Source organism: Podarcis pityusensis, assembly GCF_964106645.2.
Source record: "Podarcis pityusensis genome assembly, chromosome: 5".
Classification (NCBI taxonomy): Eukaryota; Metazoa; Chordata; class Lepidosauria; order Squamata; family Lacertidae; genus Podarcis; species Podarcis pityusensis.
The window spans coordinates 44153535-44174145 of record NC_138032.1 but is presented as its reverse complement, the minus strand read 5'-3'; the positions used below and the strand labels follow the sequence as shown (position 1 = coordinate 44174145).

General features: G+C 39.3%; 1 protein-coding gene and 1 long non-coding RNA gene across 3 annotated transcripts in view; one reads left to right on the top strand and one right to left on the bottom strand.

Annotated features, from left to right (window-relative positions):
• Positions 1–20611, top strand: part of LOC308477535 — a 74391-nt gene that overhangs the window by 26459 nt on the left and 27321 nt on the right. The window lies entirely within an intron of this gene.
• SUFU (SUFU negative regulator of hedgehog signaling) overlaps positions 1–20611 on the bottom strand; it is a 76392-nt gene that overhangs the window by 54806 nt on the left and 975 nt on the right. For both annotated transcript variants that reach the window (XM_081006189.1, XM_081006188.1), the window contains exons 2-3: positions 13764–13898; positions 5670–5806 (exon numbers count right to left, since the gene is read on the bottom strand). In XM_081006189.1, the coding sequence (XP_080862315.1) occupies positions 5670–5806; positions 13764–13898 (272 nt within the window). The remainder of the gene's footprint in view (positions 1–5669; positions 5807–13763; positions 13899–20611) is intronic.

Here is a 20611-nt window from a genome sequence, read left to right as displayed (position 1 = left end):
TTAAATTCCAATTCCTAATACTTCCCAGGTCAGATGGATCATCCTAGATTCTGCTGATTAACTAAATGTTTTAATGATGAAGGCCTCACAGTCACAGTTCTCCAAAATGAACAAAGCTACAAAGGCATTCATTCTTGAAGCCTGTCTTTCTGTCACAATATTCTGCATGTCAAATGCTCACTCAATTCTATGCTGATCGATCCCCACATTTTTTTGCTGCCCAGACTCCTTTTCCTGAGAAATCCTAGCCATTTGGAGCTGGTTTTCAAATGCTAATTTCTCTGCTGGAGACCCACCTGTTTGTGTCTATTCGGGTGTAGACTACTTTAGAAACGTCTCTCTTCCCCACACAAACCACAAAATTCACAGTGACTGCTCAATTAAACTACAGAAAACCACCCATGTGAAAAAATGATATGAAGGCCAATTCAAATCCCCTAGAGCCAGTAAACATTAAAGCTTGAAAGCCAGGCCTTAACTCACCATACAGTGTCATGCAAGATCGGTCTTTCCATGGCAGTCCCAACAATACTAAGATGAAGTTACAATCTAGAGGACTCTTACTATGCAACTTGAGTTTAGTGACAAAACACAAGTTCTAAGGCAAGATTTTAATCAAATAGCAGTTTAATAATTCGTCTTCTCTTCTGTGAATTCAGCAGTTCTAACTAAAGGGTCTTGCGACCCTAAAACTGAAGACAACTTAACAAAATTCTTGACACAGGAACAATGATGTGGAAAGAGTAGCACAAACAAGGGTGTAGGACACAACAGGGCTTCTGTCTGTACTGTGCTTACCAGATTCTGCTTCAGCCAATTAACATTTTGTTGGGAAGCAGAGGCGGGGCAGGAGGAGCAGCCTACTTAGCTGTCAGAGAGAGTTTCTGCGTTATACACCAGGTTTAATCATTCATGCCTGCCAACTTTTGAAGATATAAAAGAAAGATTTAGCTCTTTCCCTGGTCCACAGCTGCTGCTGTCCTCAACACAGCAACTACTACTACTAAGAGAAAATGTCCAAGGTAAAGCCTCCAATTATTGCAGCGACACATGTCAACCACACATAACATTGCTAGATATACTAGAAGCAAAACGTACCGGTATGTCAAACTGAGACTGGGGAAACCCAAGTACAAATCGCCATTCAGCCATGAAGCTCCCTCCCTGGGTGACCTTGATAACAATCTCTCAGCCTAACCTACCATACAAATCAGAGATTGGACAGCTGTTAACATGCAACCCAACCCTTGTGGTTAACAGCAAGACAACCTCTGGTTTGTTTCCTGCCCACTGTGCTTGAGAATAGAGTAGTCTTTTATGCAGCATGCCCTAGCACACTGCTCATTCATAAACGATGGTTTCAACGTGTCATGTGAATCATGACACTGACTGGCACTATGTTACAATCATTTTGGTTCCAGGTTAAAAGTTAATTGTTTTTGCAGGCATTTTTAAATTTTAGAATTGGCTTTATAGTCTGCTTTGCTTGTTTTTACTTTCCTCCATGACAATGATGCTTTGAATGATCTTTACTATTTTTAGGGTATTTTATTCTTATGTTCTGTTTTGTGAGGCCTTTGTATACTGCCCTCGTATCTTTCTAAAGGACAGTTTAAAATATTTTTAGTAAACAAGTAAACAAATTTCCATCACCTACGACATAAAGGAGAAGGGCAAAAGTCTGATGCTCACACTTGCTCATTCTCAAACTCCAAGCCATTTGGTTATTACACTTCAACTGGGCATTATTTTTTGAAAGAATGTCAAATCCTGCCAACAGATGGTATCAAACAAAAAACATCTTCTAGAATTAACAGAAGCATGAAACTGTTTTAGTGGAAAGTGTGAATTTCAACACTTAAAGTAGTTAAGCAATGAGGGTAAGTATAGTTTTGAAAAGCTTATGCACATGCCTATTTGCCGGTGGTTATCCATGTTTTGGGCTTCTTCCACTCAAAACCTTATATTATAACCCATTGGCTAAAATGGGGAACATCTTCCATGCATGTACAATAATCCTGACAAGCAAAGCTTTACAGAGAAGTCCCCTATCTAACACATTACCTACACCTTGTAAATCTGAAAGCAGACACATTTCTCCATGGGGAAAAGGCCTTAAAAAATGCCAGCTATGATTGGGTTCTTTCCCACACATTTAATTCCTACCCAATATATCTTTCTGATGGTTACAGCCTTATATTTTGCCTTAGTAATGAATAAATAAGTAGCTCCCTAAAACTTGAGAACTGTCCAAAATCAGCACAAGACCTTTCTATTTAGATGGTATGAACTGCCAGGGTTTTTATTTTTAAAGAAATAAATACATAGAAACTTGCACAGTTGTTTTTCACTAAGTATACATAGACATAATTATAATAAATTCAAATGAAAATTTAAAAAATATTAATAGCACAAATTATATTATTCATAAAAAGAGCAAGCAACTGAAGAAATACTAATCTTTTGTCACTTTCTTTCTCTGCTTTTTTTACAGAGGAAGCTGGGGGTAGCCTAGAGTTATTGTTTGCAATCCATGCATCTTTGAAGAAATTACTGTAAATATAATTAGATGTTCCAAACACAGAGATATTGTGGCACGGTCCAATGAAGTTCATGTGTACACTTATGTGTTTAGAGTTTGAACGTGAAATAAAAGTTCTGCAAAATCTCGAAGAAGCTGTCTTTATTTTGTCTTTGCTGAATGACTGGAAAGTGGGACAGCTTTAATACAGCTGACCCTCTTAATTGTCTAGGCCTAGCCTACTATCACAATGATCTTGGCTCAAATCCATCTGAATTGGGGTGCAAAACGAACATATACATTTGTTTAATAAATAATTAATTGGAAAATCCTCACACCCAATGACTTGCATGCCAACTGGCTATATTTTTTTAAATGTTTGGAAACTAAAAATAAACATTTTTTCCACAAAGCAAGCCAAATCTAAAACAGACTTTGATGCTAACTTCGCCTGCTTCAGTCAGATGCTCAGCATACACACACCATTGACACACTGCAATGTTCTGTTGCAGAGCCCCACATAGTGATTTTAGTTCTCCAAGGGTCATCCTTTATGTAACTAAAATAGCATCCATGCACCAGAATGACTGTGAGAAATGACACATTTACAGAAGTACAGTTTTGTTTTTTGTTTTGTTTTTCCTGGTGAAGGAAATCTCCCCATTCCCCCAATCTTAATGGTGCAATGAGGATTGGGCATGCTTATAAACTGAAGGGATAAAAATTGTGATTTTTTAAAAAATGGATAAATACAAATTATCAGTAGTTGCTTTGTACTTTGCATTCTTGAAATAAAAGAGGAGACAGCTATTTTTCAATCTGCTGGCAGCACTTTAAAAGATGCTTAAGCTTTGTAGTTTCATGAAGTCCAGGCCTTCTATAATCCTTTTAAATATAGTCCTGATAATTCACTTTAAAAAAAAATTGGCCACTCAGGCCCAGCATTCTGGGGAAGCAGAAGGAAGAGGAGAGTAACAGTGAAGTATTCATGGCTAGATGTTGCCAACATTCTAACAGCAATCAATAGCAGAGGCTCAGCAGGGGCTCTTCTATACACAGAAGGCCCTATCATCTTGCTTTCTCCCTAGATCATGAAAATCAATAAGGTTTTCAGCTATCAGTTGTTTTTTTAAATACATTATTATAGCAGTGTGCAATATAGGTTCATTATAACCGTTCTTTAAAAAGACAAAGAGAGACACAGGCAGAATAAAAAGGCTGGAATGGATCCGCAGCTTCTGCTTGCGTTCCTTTCTGGAAGCAATGTTGGGGTGACTGGCTCCAGCAGGAGCAGTATAGGAAGAGGAGGGCGTGACAGACACCCTTCACTTAAGCTCAGTAGTGTGACCACTACTGTAGGTGTGTTTTAGATAAATCTCTGCCTGTATTTCCTCAGCAGTTTTTCAATTAACTGTTCATGATATTGTTTATATTTACCAGCAGCAATATATTATAATTGCAAACACTTAACCCTCATTCAGAACATCTAAATAAGGATAAGGCACTTTTAGAACAAAATTTGAACTTTGTTTACACTCCAAGATGTTATACTGTAGATTAATGGTTACTTTTGACAGGTACAAAACTGTTTCAAACAGAGCTTTTAAGTTTGTTTTTTAAAAAATGATTTAAACCTGTCACTAGACATAAATTCTTTCTAGGATGACTATTGCCTTACACTACCCCATAAAACACTTTCAGCCCTTCTAGAGTCTTGACCTTCCCTCCAGGCAGATAGAACCTTGTCTGTCCGCATACAATCTCTATCTCTAACTGACAGTCAATTCATTATCTGTCCTCACTGACATCAACCCTTTCTAATTCCACTCAGATAGTCAGAGACCCCTTCCGCCCACCCAGACAGAAAGTCCATATCTCCAATCCCAGGTCCCTATCGAACCCACAGACAATCTCTGCCTGCATTCTCTCAGACAGTCCCTATCTGAATCTTAAATTCCATTCTCCCTCTCCCCCATTGGCTGACTGACTTACCAGCTCCCACTGGCTGCCCTCAGCTAGATCTGCCCTGCCTCTGGTCAGCTCAACATGGGTCTTTTTCTCTGCATGAAAAATGTCCTGTTTTGGCTTCTTGGCCGTTCTTTCATGGTTGCTTTGTTAGCTTTCTGCCTCTTTATCTTTTCTTTGCTATTTTCTTTTACCTATTATTCCATTTCTTTCTTTGTTGAAATAAACAGAGAAAAATTCCTGGCTACACATCCCAAAGAAATGTGCTACACACGCCTATTCATATAATATGAGTACGTCTAATGAGTCCTTTTGGAAATGTGTTGAAAGAAATAACAAGCATACTGAGTTATGATCTCCTAAGAGATGCTGAGATAATAATATTTGCATACCTTAAGGCCTGAGAAATGACAGTTTATGGACAAGAGCAAAAAAGATTTGCCCAAAATGGATAAGCTCTACAGACACTGTGATATTGATTATCTGGGATATGGCATATATGGTGAAATTAAACAACTTCATGAGACAGATAGACTGATTAGCTTATTATTTCAACAAAAGAAAAGCTCAATTTTTCAAAAAAGCACAAGATCAAATTAACCCACAGTTTTTATTCCAGTAATTTTATGTGTAGCAAAAATACATTTCATATTTGCACCATAATATTTGCTTGTAATTTTTAGCATTTTAATCAGCTTGTAATAATATTCCTTTTATGACATTTGTATATCTTAAAACAACCACAGTTATTTAAAATTTAAGCTGATCTGTATATTTATATCTGATATACTAAAGTTCTCTATGGACCAATCCATATAAAAAGGATGGAATGAAGAGAGATCAAAGCCAAGATTATGAAGGTAATTGGACATAGACTACTGAAGTCTGCATCAAAGGAATTAAGAATAATCATACTTGGATGCCGCATTTGTTATCCACAAATCATGAAACAGTCTCAAAAGGCTCAAATATATAAATGGCAGTATCTCCCTCTATTCATTTTACTTCCAGCAAAATAAATATTTGAATTTGTTTGATCTGTCATGCAAAAATTCACAACCATATTAGTTGTAAGTAAACGGAATAAAAGCTGAGTGCCTCATAAAAGGCATACTACAAAAACAAAAGAACGAACTCAAATATCACCAACCTTTTGGCATAAAACAAGCCACATAAATAGTACCTGATTGGAAGACGTATCTGGCTAAGCCTTGCATCAACTCTGCTGGCCATGTCGGTGGTGCAGATTCCCCGGTTTCACGCTTAAGTCGAAATGTCAGTTCAAATCCAAAACCACTTGGTCCGTCTGATCCAGTAAACCTGGATGAAGTTAATGACAAAAGGTTTCACAACAATAAAGCATCATAAGCAGATGAAATTATGATGCCACTATGTCATTCATTTCTGGTGCAAGGGAAAACATTAGAAAGAACCCCCAAATATGTCTCAGAAAATGACATCAAAATCTGTTCAGGACCAAGAGTTAATTATCTCAGATCCTACCAAGATCTAAGAGCTATAATGCCTTCCCCAACTTTAGCATCTTATTTATTTTTTTAAAATATTATCGTGAAAATCAAGTCAAGGAATGGAATTGTATGGATGGATCATCTACTTTTCTCACACACACATTTGTATTTCCTATTCTGTTTATAGTTACCAAACATGTTTGCCCTGCATTCCAGGCTTTGCCAACTACCATGATACAGAAAATAAACTGGGACACTCTACAAGTACACATCTATTATTATTTCTATTAATTAACCTATAAAAAAGATACAATTAAAAGGGAGCATTTAGAACTGGCTGGTTATATAGCATAAGCTGCTCAAATGTTATATACAAAGCATCAGAAACAACTGGGAATACCAGTGAATAGATGGTATTAATAAAATGTGGAAGGATGCTGTTATGACTAAACCGACCAACTACAGAAGTCTGCGAGAAAGATGCTAGACATCCGATTTACAGGCAACTCCCCACCTATGTGGGGGTTACGTTCCAGGCCTATGTGTGCATAAGTGAAATTGCATAAAGTGGGGAGAACCCTCTAAACACCTTTTTAACGTCCTCTCTGCTGCTCTCTCTCCAATATGAACCAAAAATACTGTATGTAAAAATATCCACAACTAGAATTGAAGCTATGGGACTAGCACATGGATAGGCAAACTAAGGCCCAGGGGCCAAATCCAGCCCAATTGCCTTCTAAATCTGGCCCACGGACGGTCTGGGAATCAGCATGTTTTTACATGAGTAGAACATGTCCTTTTATTTAAAATGCATCTCTGGGTTATTTGTGGGGCCTGCCTGGGGTTTTTACATGAGTAGAATGTGTGCTTTTATTTAAAATGCATCTCTGGGTTATTTGTGGAGCGTAGGAATTCGTTCATCCCCCCCCAAAAAAAAATATAGTCCGGCCCCCCACAAGGTCTGAGGGACAGTGAAAAAGTTTGCTGACCCCTGGACTATCAGGAGGCTCTGGGACCGACACATCAGCTCTTAGGTGGGGAGGCTGAGCAACATAAACAAAGCCCCGCTGCACCTCCAATCTCTTCAGGGTTTCCTTTGCCCTCACTGATGTCCACTTCGGGCTCGGGGGCGGGGGTCTCCTCACAAGCCATGAGCACTCTCCAGCTCTCTCCAGTCATTTCCGGGTATGAATTGAATAATTTGATGGTTTCCCGGCACCACGCGTATATGCAGCTGCGTGTAAGTGGGGGGACACCTGTATTTATAATTAGGTGGAAGCCATACAACTTTATACCCAGAATGATCCCCCGACTGCAATACTGTTTCAATTAAATATGAGGGGGGGAAATAGCAATTAACTACCATCTTTGTAAATTAAGAAATCTGATTATTCAGTGTCCTGTGACACCTGTAATTCAGAACATAGCCTTTTATTTTGTATTTGTGAATTGTTATCTGAATTTTTTTTGTAAGAATGTCAGATGGTTTTAGAAGTAATATATATGATTATATGCAGCTAACTATGGAAGACAATCAGCAAAGACATGCATGGGTGGAATAAGCTTAACTTCTCCATTATAGTTATACTCACTACTGCTAAAATGATAACACTTTCACATCTTACATTTTTATTTCAAACTTGGCCAGTAGAAATCACATCAGCACATCTGAGTCCTTGGCAGAAAGGTGAATGTGTTCCTATTTCAATCTAAACATCCACATATTTTTAAAGCCTTACTATATACACCCCCACATTCCAGCATCTAGGGGGTTCACAACTACTCCTTGTATTACAAAACACATGATTCTAGTTCACTATAAATAGACATAAATAAATAATGAAACTAAAAGTGGGTGAGTATGGAGACATTCCTCTAAGTGTCTATCTGTTTTTAAAACACAAATTTTGATCTCTACAAATTTTTGATCTCTCTCTTTGCATTAACAGGCCCCCCAAGATTCAGGCTTTCTAATTCAAAGTTAAAGCTCTTTGCCAAAATGTATACATTCTCATTTTAGTAGGTAATTTCCCCCACATTCCAGTGTAAAAGAACTACATTATTGGAAGAAAGATATGAGGTAACTCACTGGACAGGGGGAAAAGTATATCACATATTTACTTTAAAGCAAGGAGTACTTACATGTAAACATATTTATGAAGATGACCACTGGGGCAGCAGGCAGGGGGACATAACTGTTTATGTGTAACTATGCCACCATTCCAATGAGCAAAGTACAAACAGCACTTCAGGCCAATTTTCAGTGTAATTTGAACTTTGTTTTCAGAAGCTAACACAGTGCCAACATATACACCACTGAAGGCTTTAAAACAGGCCAGGAGCCTTTTCAATTAGCCAATCCCAATTCAGCTAGTAACGTCTGCAGTACTTTGCATGCTAGTGTGTCCCAATACCACAATATGTTGCTAGAACATGAAAACTGAAAATTAAGCTAGACTTGTCACACTGCCAAATTACATGAAACCAGTAACTTTAGACATTTACTTTGCACTATTTTTGCTCCCTTGGACTCAAACTATGTATTACATGAGATTTTTTTTCTTGACGCTGTTTATTTTAATCTAAAGCAGCATGCTCCATGCTGCCCAAAGGGGGGGGGGAGGGGGAGGGCAAGCAGGGAAGAAGAGGAAAGACTGCTCAACTCTTTCTTCACTGGTCCTTTTCTAGTTTCATGACCACCCCTCCTATCAAGCTGTTTTTCATTTATGGCTAAGAAATGCAGATAACCAGATAGGTGAAAGAGAAACTTGGGAAGAATGATTTTGAACTGGTTAAGGTTAACAGGGGAGAGAGCCTTAACTACTCAGTTGGCCAGGTTTTAACTGAGTTTGAACTATATCACCTGGTGTCCACTTCAACCATGTTAGATGGCCTGGATTCCTACCTTTGGTTTTTATTTCATTTTTTTAAAGGGCAAGTCCCTAACCAGAAATATAATGCAAAAGAGGCAGGGACAACTCTGCTCATCATTCTGAAAGAAGCATGTTCCCTGCTTACTTTCATTGTGCTTAGTCAATGAGGGAAGCAGTGCCAGACATGTAGGCACAGGACACATTTGCATGTACAGTGGTACCTCGGGTTAAGTACTTAATTTGTTCCAGAGGTCCGTTCTTAACCTGAAACTGTTCTTAACCTGAAGCACCACTTTAGCTAATGGGGTCTCCTGCTGCCACCGTGCTGCGGGAGCATGATTTCTGTTCTCATCCTGAAGCAAAGTTCTTAACCTGAGGTACTATTTCTGGGTTAGCGGAGTTTGTAACCTGAAGAGTATGTAACCCAAGGTACCACTGTACCATGCAGAAGCCAAAAGTGCTTCTTTGTTCACCCCTGCTCAAAATGGGGAGAAACAAACCATGATACCTGGCTTAGTGTGATGTGCAAAATAGATAGCATGGTTTATTTTACTCAAACAAATCACAATTGGTAAGCAAATGCTGCTTTGCTTATGCTGATCCCTGGTTTTGAAACAACGCTAAGCCAGGAGGTCGCTGGTTGTTTCTCCCAAGCACAAGTGGAGAGGAGTGAAGTGACCAAGATCAGCTCATGCAAAGTTTGCCATCTGCAGCTTTGTATGACATGCAAATGAAGTCACTAGTGCCAACGTGAAACTTATTCCAAATGCAACTAGCATGTTTGGAGATGAAAATTCCTAAGGAAGAGGAGGAAAGAGTTAAACCCCTCACTCCATACCTGTAGCAACCCAAAGAGAAGTTGCAGAGTTGGAAGGGACCCTGAGGGTCATCTAGTCCATATTGTTAGCAACTCCTCAGAAAGGCTTAACAGATCAGGACTCTGAAGACAGTGTGTGCAATTGCTGTAGGATTAAGTCTGCTTTTCAGTTTATAATAAGCAAGAATAATTTTCCTTACAAAACTCTTGCTCCTGTGACCTACCACACACTGGTGCAATATCACATTTACTACAATTCCTGGGGGACAATGTTCAAGATCAGACAGTATTCAACTTTTCAGTATCCAAACTAATAAGTATCTCTTATATTTTTTCAATTAGTCTTACATTACACAATATACAAACCACACTGGAATTGTTTTTATGGAATGTATGTAACTCACATATATAAAAACAATTAGTTCCATTTAGTTTATCTGGCTGATGTCTGTTCTTTGCCAAAGGAGACAGAGAGAGATCTGGTAATGTTGCCTTCCTAAGCCTCATAGAGAATGCTATAATTAGTCAGTTCAGTGACCTGTTGCAAGAAGGAACAGGATTTTTCCCATTCCTACAGAGCCCATGAACAGACACAAATTAATCAGAAAACAGCTAATTAGCAGTTTTGGAGGCTCGGAATATTGAACAATGTAGAAAACAAGCAGGATCCAGCTCGGGTTCACCCAACGCAGGATAGAAATAGTTAGGAAGAATGATGCAATGGGGACTAGCTTGTGAGAGCACAGGTCATACACAGCAGCCAAATCTCCCAAAGACCTTGAAGAACTCAGTGAAAGGGGAATTGGGATTCTCAGTTCTAACCTAGAATGCACAAGTCAGGAGTTAACAAAAGTGCCAACGTGCTAATGTCTTAAAAGAAAATGCACTCGGACATTTGTTAGCTTTACTGTTCTTCAACAGCCAGTCCTCCCTGCCCCCCACACCACAACTACTATCACAGTACACTGGGAAACTATTTTACACTAGAAAGGAAAGAGAGTTATTCTCCAAGGAAGAACATGCAAGATATGCTGCAGACCGGCTTTGCCCCGAGCCAAACTTGGTTGCATTCCTTTTATTAAAAGCAGCCTTCCTTGTAAGTTCAACTACTGTGCTGTAAACATAAAACAAGTCTCCCTCCACAGTTAAAAACAAAATCTTGAACTCTAAAATATTTAACAATAAGGATGTGTTTTAGTTCCAGGGATTGTGTGTGAGTTTAAGCAGTGCAAGGCAGCCTCTCTGTAGGTGGCCCGTCTTTTACATTAACTACCTTAAACAAATGACATTTTAAAGCCAAACACACACAAGAAAATAAATTCCACAAGGTGGCCATGGCTTCAAGGGAGGTCTACCACCAACAGAGAACAGGAAGTATGAAAAAGTGCCTTGATGCTGTGAATGAGGGAGGCAGGATACTATTTGAGGTGTGTGGCTGAATGTTTCAAGATTTATAAAATTGCCCTAAGCAAATGTGTATGAAATGGGGAAATTCATTTTCTTCCTTTTCAAAGAAAAGTAAATTACTATGGGTAAAATAGTTTGGACAACAAGTTAGAGTTGTAATATTTTCTTGATTTTATTGTTTTATCTTTTTGTAAACCACAAGGGGTGGGTCTTTTTTTTTTTTTTTTAACAATCAAGCAGCGTATAAAATTTATGAAATAAAAGAATAAAATAAGATAAAGGGGTATTCCAGGTATTCTACACCAAAAAGGGCAAGTTAGTTGTCCTTAGTCCTAAACTGAATCAGAACTAAAGATATTGCCTCTTCCTGATATATTTAAGAATCCAATTTCAACAATATTAATTCCACAGTTGCAAACTCCATCCTGACAAATGTACTGACTGAAGATGTTGACGTTTAAAGCTGGTGTCATGTTTGCCATTACAACATAAAGTTCTTTTGCCTAGTATTTTTGAATGAAAATGACATCTAAAAATCAGGAATAATTCATGTCACTACAGTGCTTTTAAATAAATTTATTTATTTAGATTTAAACAACCAGTATTTAAGCAGAATATGAAAACCACACCCTTCTAACTAGAAGTAAGTCTGTCAACAAGGAGGCATGGGTGGGCTACATTTCAGCCTTTGCAAGATCATTAAAATATAAAATTAAAGTTAACATTCACACCTCACTTGCTACATCTGTTTGCAATTCCATTATTAATAGTGGCCTCAATTCAAGCTAGACATTCTTATTTCAAAATACAGTACTGAGAGCCTATGTTGCCCTGATTAGTGGGCATGGCACTTTCCTTTCCACAGAAACTGAGCATCAAGGAGCTGATTCTAATGGCATTATGCTGCTAGCAACAGGGTAACAAATTAAATTAGAGTTGATTAACTGAAAATATTACTAACCCAAACCAGCGGCTTCAAGTTACAAAAAAGGAGATTTAGACTAAACACCAGGAAGAACTTTCTAATGGTAAGAGCTATTCAACAGTGGAACAGACTCCCTTGGAAAGTGATGGATTCTCCTTCACTGGAGGTTTTTAAGCAGAGGTTGGATGGCCCTCTGTCATAGGTGCTTTAGTTGAATCAGGTTCCCCTTCCAACTCTATTATTCTGTGACTACCTCGAAGCCTAGTTAAGTGCCATATGGGAAGAGGCATTACCTCAGAGCTATGGAGTCCAGCATCCTGTTCTCACAACAGCCAACCAGATGCCTGTGGGACTGTGTCCTAGAGGCTTGCAGGGTGCTGGATGGGCTGAAATGCAGTTTACTCCAGATCAAATAACTTGTGCCACCACTGCACTGATTGCTAAAACCAGGCCTCTCGGTGGCTAGTCTATCTGACACTTTTCTGTCAGTGTGGAATCTGTCAGTGTGACATAAAGTTAGCCCAGCACCCATTCATCTGAATCCCCTATTGTCACAGGGCCAAAATGAAACACAGTACACTATATCCTAACCAACTACATATTTAAATAAAATGTTAACAGATATGAAGCTACAGTTTAAAAGGTTGTATGTAACCAACCCATATTCAGTGCAGACCAATTTAAGTTGTATTCAAAACAGACCCACTGAAATCAATGTACTTATTTCATGTTAGGTTCACACTTCATAAAGTAGTATACAGTCCATGAGCACCACAGGCACGCTGAGTGAACTGATTTTAATGGGTCTACTCCGAGTATGACCAATAACATTGCCCTGGCAGTCTATGCTGCAGAAAATAGAGGAAGTCTTCAGGATTGGGTCTCACTAGCAACACAGGGGACAGGGACAGGGCAGCTAGTTGTAAATGTTAGTGTGTGTACGCTTTAGAAAAGTTGTCCTTAAATGGCTGTAGCTGCTGTTTTAAAAGTATTAAATAGGGGAAACACATGTTTACATTTAAAATACAAGTCATAGAATACTTTTATACAAACATAATTCACCCTGAAACAGCACAGGATCAAATTATGCTCGTTCTGTAAATGGGGAAAAAGCAAGAACAGACAAGCATAAACAATTTCTTAGTAAAAACTAACGTGCATCTTCACCCAGAAACTATCTGCATGTTGTTCTGCCATGTTTTAACAATTACATACGGTATGAACTTGAGAAGGGCAGCTCTGATAGTCTGTTGAAATGCAAAAAACAAAAGCATGCCTTTGGTGCTCATGGACTGTATATTACTTTATGACGTGTGAACCTAACGTGATAGACACATAGAGGTATAAACGGCAGAGAATTGTAAACAGCAATGCCAAAGGCCATAAAGTGTTACAGGAACTTTAACATTTCCATGGAAAAGTAAGCAAAGTGACTATTCACAATAGCAGTAATTGGCAATATTATAATCCTTCCTATCCTTGCTATGCTAAATTAACACCTACAGTGGGAGATTTTCTCTTAAACGCTGAACAAATAAAATAAAATTTGCTGATAAAATTTTAGTTTAGCAATTTCATATTGAATTCCAGTAGCTATTTTTTTTAACTTTTGTTGAAATCTGGTACTTGCAGGCCAGCAACAATGCCCTGGGAAAAGACAGTCCCATTCTATCTTTGTCACATAAACCTACTTTTTGTATGTGTGCATGCATGCTGCTTCTATCACATTTTCTGCCTACTACAGAAAGCCACAATCCACAGTAAATGGGAATTATTAAAAACTTACTCATGTACTCTGTTATCACCATACAAGTCACTCAATCCAAAGCTTACATAGTGCCAGTGCTCAGGAACATTCTGGGATGGACTCCCCAAATTCCTGTACATACTGACGTAGTCCAGAGGATCAGGTCCACCTAACCTATTTGAAAAAAAGGACAAGAGTAAGCTGCAGGTCAGTATTAGAGATGGGGGTGGTTTTCAGCAAATGCATTTATCAACACTCAATATCATTAAACCCACTTCCTTCTGAAAAAACTCATGGCACACAGGCAAGAACTTTGCCCTGCTGTTGTTGTCCTAGATCTATGTTGTTGCCATGACTTCAAAGCGTCTCATATAATTTATTTTATTTTATTACCAACATTTTAGTATTTTTGTTTACTAAATTAAAGGCAAGTCTGAAAATATACTGCATGTCTCACAAGACAAAATGCTTCTTTTTCAAAAGGAGCAGTAAGAATGAAAATTTGTATACAAGACCCAGTCCCTTCCAATACATGGTAGAAAGGTCAGAAAGTTTTAATAAAAACATTTACTATATATTTAAAGTGTTTCTCCAAAGTAAGTCATTTGTCTCAATTAATGTTCACAAAACAGAACCACAGAAAATATTACTTTAAAAAAAAAAATGTCATAATGCAAGCCCTAATTATCTTCAGAAATGAATAACATAATTTCCCACCTAAGCTTTCTGCTCTGAAGGAAATAATGTGGAATATTCAGCTCTACAAAATGCTATTAGGACCATCATCTGATTACATACATTTACATATAGGTAAAACCAACAGTTATAAAGCAAGAGGCATTGCTACTTTGTTTCTAAGAAGATGCAGAAATGGCAATTAAAAATAAAGTTGCCTAACTGAGGACATCTTATAATAATCAATTAAACTGTTTTAAATCAAACAATTAAACACTGAATCGCTACTATTCATACTCATGAAAGCAGTTAGAATCAGTAGTGTTGCCAGGCATACCACCTTCTTAAAATCTGCAAGAAAATGTGTGCCAGACTATTGGTGCATCTACTGCAAGGGAGTGGGGGCAGGATGCAGGGGACCCAATCCACACAGAGTTCACCATCTTGGAAATCTAGTTGGCATCCCTGTCGGCATTCACCATTCCTCATCTAGCTAGGGCAGAAGCTGGGTGGTGTAGTTATGTAGCCCTCCCCACCCAGGCCCATGCAAAGGTGGGGGACAGCAGGGTACCCTTGCCCCAGGGGTCAGAGGACTAAGCTGGTTGCCCCCCCCCCCACTAGAGACTAGCTGCTTTTTTGAGTTTATAACTTTATCTAACAAGACTCCCACCCAAGGCCTCCGACAAGCTCTGCACAGGCCTGCTGACCCCACCCACTTCTGAATAACATCTTTACTTGATGAAGAGGATTTCTGGAGAACGAGAAGGCTTGCCACCATTTTGTGAGATTTTGGTTGGTTGTAATAAAGGTATTGCCCAACTGTGGATTTTGGAGAATATTTCTGATGCACAAAAACACCTACTTTTGTTTTTTATGTACTGTAAAAAATTATTTTCAGCTGCATGCGGTGTCTAACCACTGGTTTTTTTTCCATGAATCCCAATTATAAGCAAGATAACTGTTCAGAATTCTCTTTGGAACAGTCACAAAGGTTAACACAGGATGTGAGGCTTCTAAACTCCCTCTACCAAAGGATTCATTTGGAAGAAAGAACATTAGCCTCAGGGACAAAGGCCATATTTGCAAGCAGCACAATGTAGCTTCAATGTGTTAAAAACATTGGGAAAGTGCTTAATCAGCACTGTTTTTGAGAGCGTGAAACTAAAGCAGAGTATGCTGATCAGACCATTCTCACTAATGAAAAATAACCCTTGCACACACTTTAGGAGATATTCCATAAAAACACTGAAGTTTAAGTCATGAATTGCTGTGTTCCACTTTGAGAAACAAAAAGCTGAGAAGAGAGCCCTTTAAAAAAGAAAACCTGTCCTCAGTTTGTTCAATCAACCCAAAAGCAGAGTGCAATCTCCTTAGTGCTTAAGTATTAGATGATATGCTATAAAATATTCAGATGGCATCTCCATTTGAAAGGGAACAGATGAGGGGAAACTAGCATCTATTACTGTAATATATTGAAGTAATTTTAATTTGTTTTAGTATTTTAATTCTTGTATGTTTTTAAGTATGGTTGTACATTTTTCTTGATTATATTGTTTTATCTTTTTGTAAACCACTGTGAGGCTTTTTAAAATCAAGTGGTATATGAATGTTATAAATTAAATAAATAATAAAGCTATGCTTGATTCCACTGGTAACAGCAAAAACTGGTAGGAACATAATTTTTTTATATAATTCTACTCTACTGTCTAAAGTAATGGGAATGTTATTTGAGCATTCACCAGCCACTGTTCCTGAAAATATTTTCATTTTGCTTTTGCCTAGAGCTTTCTAAGAAAAAGGCTATAATACAATGTTTAGTATACTCTTTACAGTCTTTCCCAGCTTCTGCTGCAGATGGGTAGCCGTGTTGGTCTGCCATAGTCGAAGTAAAAAAATTCCTTCCTGTAGCACCTTAAAGACCAACTAAGTTAGTTCTTGGTATAAGCTTTCGTGTGCATGCACACTTCTTCAGATACTTCTGCTGGTTCACCAGCTCAGACTAGACCCCTCCTCCTTCACAAAGACCATTAGAACAGGCTGCCTTGCATGCAGAAGAAGGGGCAGCATGTGAGGTAGACTGTCCTCACCACCTTCTCTACCAGCAAGGGCTGCAGTCCCCCAATATCACAGCATGCTATGTTTTGCAGCGACATCTATCTATACATACATATTATATCCCACCCTACCTCCCCAAAGAGCCCAGAGGTACTTAAACTAGAAATGTGGGAAGCGCTACACATGGATCAGGTAAGACTTGCAAGTTTGGCTGGAAGGAACTGACATAAGTAACTGTTGCCAGATGGACCAGCCAGAAGAAAAAAGAATAGAGGCAGCAGTTACCTTGCCTGGCTTATCATTTAGCTGCCTCAATTGTCACAGAGGAAGGAAAAATGGGCAAACTATAGTCCACGAAAACTGGTGCCATAATAAAATGTGTTAGGCTGCAATCCTAACCCCACTTACCTGTGATAAGTCCCTCTGAATACAACAGGACTTACTTCTGAGTAGGTATTGTCAGGACTGAAATCTTAGCTTTTAAGGTGCCACACATTCTTTTAGTTCTTTCTCCCTTTAAGTAACTGATAACCTTAGGAGTCCACAGGCAGCATGTTTACGGTATGTGTGAGTGGACATAGATGCACGGTTCTTCATGGCCACCAACTGAGTCATTCAAATTTCTTCTCCAGTTCTTTTTTAAAAGGTTTCCCAATATTTGACAAATTCAGTCATGGACTATGGCTCAAATGATGACTTGTTTCATGAACTTCTTTGTAAAAGATAAATTAGCCTAACACAGAGATCACCTAAACCAGGGGTCTGCAACCTTTAAGACAAAAAGAGCCACTTGGACCCGTTTCCGAAGAAAAAAAAACTGGGAGCCGCAAAACTCGTCATTATAAAAATAACTTTTTTGTCACTTTTTTTTATTATTTCTTTGTTTGACCCCTCAGAATTACTCCTCCTCATAGAAATAAACGTTAAATTAACAAGTTACCTTTTTTTATGTGTGTGTTCTTCACTCCCCTTCAAAACAGTGACCAGCGTACATGCCCCTTACAATGTAGCGGGCGGGTGGGAAGGTGACGTTGGGACGCCATGCGATGTCACAGCCAGTACAGCGCCCGCCACAGTGGGGAGTGTCGGGGCGCACAATGCGCCTCCTCCCCTCGCTAGTATCCGCCCCAGAGCCGCGGCAAAGGTGTAAAAGAGCCACATGCGGCTCCGGAGCCGCGGGTTGCAGACCCCTAGCCTAAACATTGCCCCTGTGTTCTGGGCGTTAGCATCCCATCTGAACATCATAGAATTGTAAAGTTGGAAGGGACCATGAATGTCATCAACCCCAACCACTGCAATGCATGAGTCTTTCACCCAATATGGGGCTCAAACCCACAACCCTGAGATTAAGAGTCTCATGCTCTACTGACTGAACTATAAGGATGCTTCATATGCAACCTTCATCTAGCAAGGTGGTCCAATCTGTGGTCTGAGGGCTGTATGCATTTCAGACACAGACACAGACAATGACACACACAGCCCTTGTGCTGCCTTCCCAAAGCCAGGTAAGTGAGGCACTGTGCTTTGGGAATTACCACATTTTTTGCTCTATAAGACTCACTTTTTTCCTCCTAAAAAGTAAGGGGAAATGTGTGTGCGTCTTATGGAGCGAATGCAGGCTGCGCAGCTATCCCAGAAGCCAGAACAGGAAGAGGGATTGCTGCTTTCACTGTGCAGCGATCCCTCTTGCTGTTCTGGCTTCAGAAATTAAGAATTTTTTTTCTTGTTTTCCTCCTCCAAAAACTAGGTGCGTCATGTGGTCTGGTGCGTCTTATAGAGCGAAAAATACGGTAGGTATGAGGGCTCTAGGACCCTACCAGAACCTCATGCTGCCTCCTCAACTTAGCCTTTGGGAAGGCAGCATGAGACCTTGGTGGGGGTGTCCCCTCAAATTTTGGCCTCACTTCTCTCCCCCTCCCCCACTGCTGCATGACAAGGCAGTGTGCAGCCTGTGGGCTCTGTGTCAAAGTACTCTTATGGCCCACTTGGCATGCAAAGTTGGGCAACCCTGATCTAGTTACAGTTAATGGCTGGCATACAGAGTTCCCTCATCCATCCATTTAGTTGAGATTCCTTGAAGGGGGTTGAACTAGATTACCCTTGGAGTCCCTTCTAATCCCATACAATTCTATGATCTGTTCCCACCCTCTGTAGACATGACTGGGAGCAGCAAGCAAATTATGGCTTCTCAGCAGACATACATCAACTGAAAGTGCTTTCTGCATAGGAATTTTCCAACAAGTGACACAAGAAGATACATACAACCTGCGGGCTTCATTCCTTTTTGAAACTTATTTCTTTAAAGATGCACGTCAAGAAAGAACAGGCAAAGCAACTTCAATGCCGGTACTTGCAGTGTGACAAAAAGCTACAACTCCCACCCCAAACCAAAGCATAAGCTAATTTCCAACTGGAAGATAGGGGCAGAGGGCATACAGCATGCCCATGACACCAGCTGTTTCAGCATTTTCAATTTCTATATAGGCACAGAAAGTGGTTGTTATGAAGAGGAGAGACAACTTTACAGAAGAGCTTCTCAGACACACAAAATAACAAATTAGCTCTGTGCAAGCATCCAAAGAGATGTGACATTGGGAGGCTAAAGAAGATGAGCATTCCAAATAAGTTTTAAACAGCATTGTCTGGGGCAGATGCTTGTCTCACAACTATTCTTTGGCAAACAGACATTTCAGACTACCTCCTAGTGCTTGCTATTTCTCACTGAGGAAAAGCAGCTCTGAGCTATGTAGGGTTACTGAAGGAGATGAAAATACCAGTCCAAATCAAAGTAGCTAAGGCAACACTACTTGAAATAGGTGGAGTTTGTTTTTTAATCTACATATGGCTCTGCTACAAGCAGAATTATCCTGACTCTCACCAACATAAGGTTATTGCAGTCCCTAGTTTGCATTTTATTTTGTGGAAACACAGTGAAATCCTATATATGCCTATGCATAATTTTTTTTTTAGCTTATTGCAAATTCCAACAGATTTGTCACACAAATCTATGGAACTCATTGCCACATCAGATGCCAACAGCCTGCTGTAAAACTGCATCCAGTAAGAATTAGCCAGATTCATAGGAAGTAGTTAAAGACATCACAGCACAAAATATTCTGGTGTCACTAAACATAAATGGCCAGAAAATTTTATTGGAAAAGGTAATGCACACATTACTATATTAAATCAGTTTAAGCTAACTACTGTCTAACTAGGTTTTCTGTCCTGAATATGGGTATGATGGGTATCACTTATATTTGCAAATAGGTCCTCCCATTATAAAAAGGGTATAGCTGCATAATGTTCTTCCAATAGCATATTTTTGACCCAACAAAGCCTAGAATTGCAATAACGAAAGCTATAGCAAGCTCAAAACGGAGTAAAACAGACAGTTCCAGCTGAAACATTCAAACTACAACCAATAGTCCCAGCAACCCTTAATTACTGTGCCCAGAATTCCATGAGAGAAATGTGCTTTGAATGTGCTTTAAAGACATAGCATGTACACAACTGATGTGTATAAGAGATGTGTATAAGACATGTGCACAGGAGATGGACATGTAGCATTGGGCCACACTAACAAATGAACATGTACACATTAAGTATCAGCACAGGTGAAGCAATTCATGTAAATTGTACAAAGTCCTTGTGTAAACAGTTGCATGCAATCATCAGGGCACGCACAATAATTCTTTGCCTGTCTGAAGATCAAAGAGAGCACGTGCATATATTTAACTATAGAGGCACCCAAAATTAGAGAGAAGGAAAGATGAAGGAAGGTAGAGAGAAAATAGAAAAACAGAGGGAAAAGAACACACTTCTGCAAAAAGTATTGCACAAGAATGTCACAAAGCAGTTTTAATAACAAGTGCAATATAGAGAGGCTTCCTTAAGTCTATGCACCCACTTTTGCAAAACTTGCAAGTGGCAAGTGGAACACCACTCAGTGTTCTACCTCAATAAAAGGAAAGTACCTTCAGCTAAGTCCTCTAGCTAGTGTATTACTCATGGTGGAGAGGTATTTCACCATCCTTGATAAGGGGACTACTTATAACAAAGTTTAAGAATGGCTGCTCTCTCAACCCACCTCTCACACAGGTCAAGGTTTCACCGTGGCTATGGGTCCTTACACAGCTCGGCCTGCTCCCTAGCAAAAC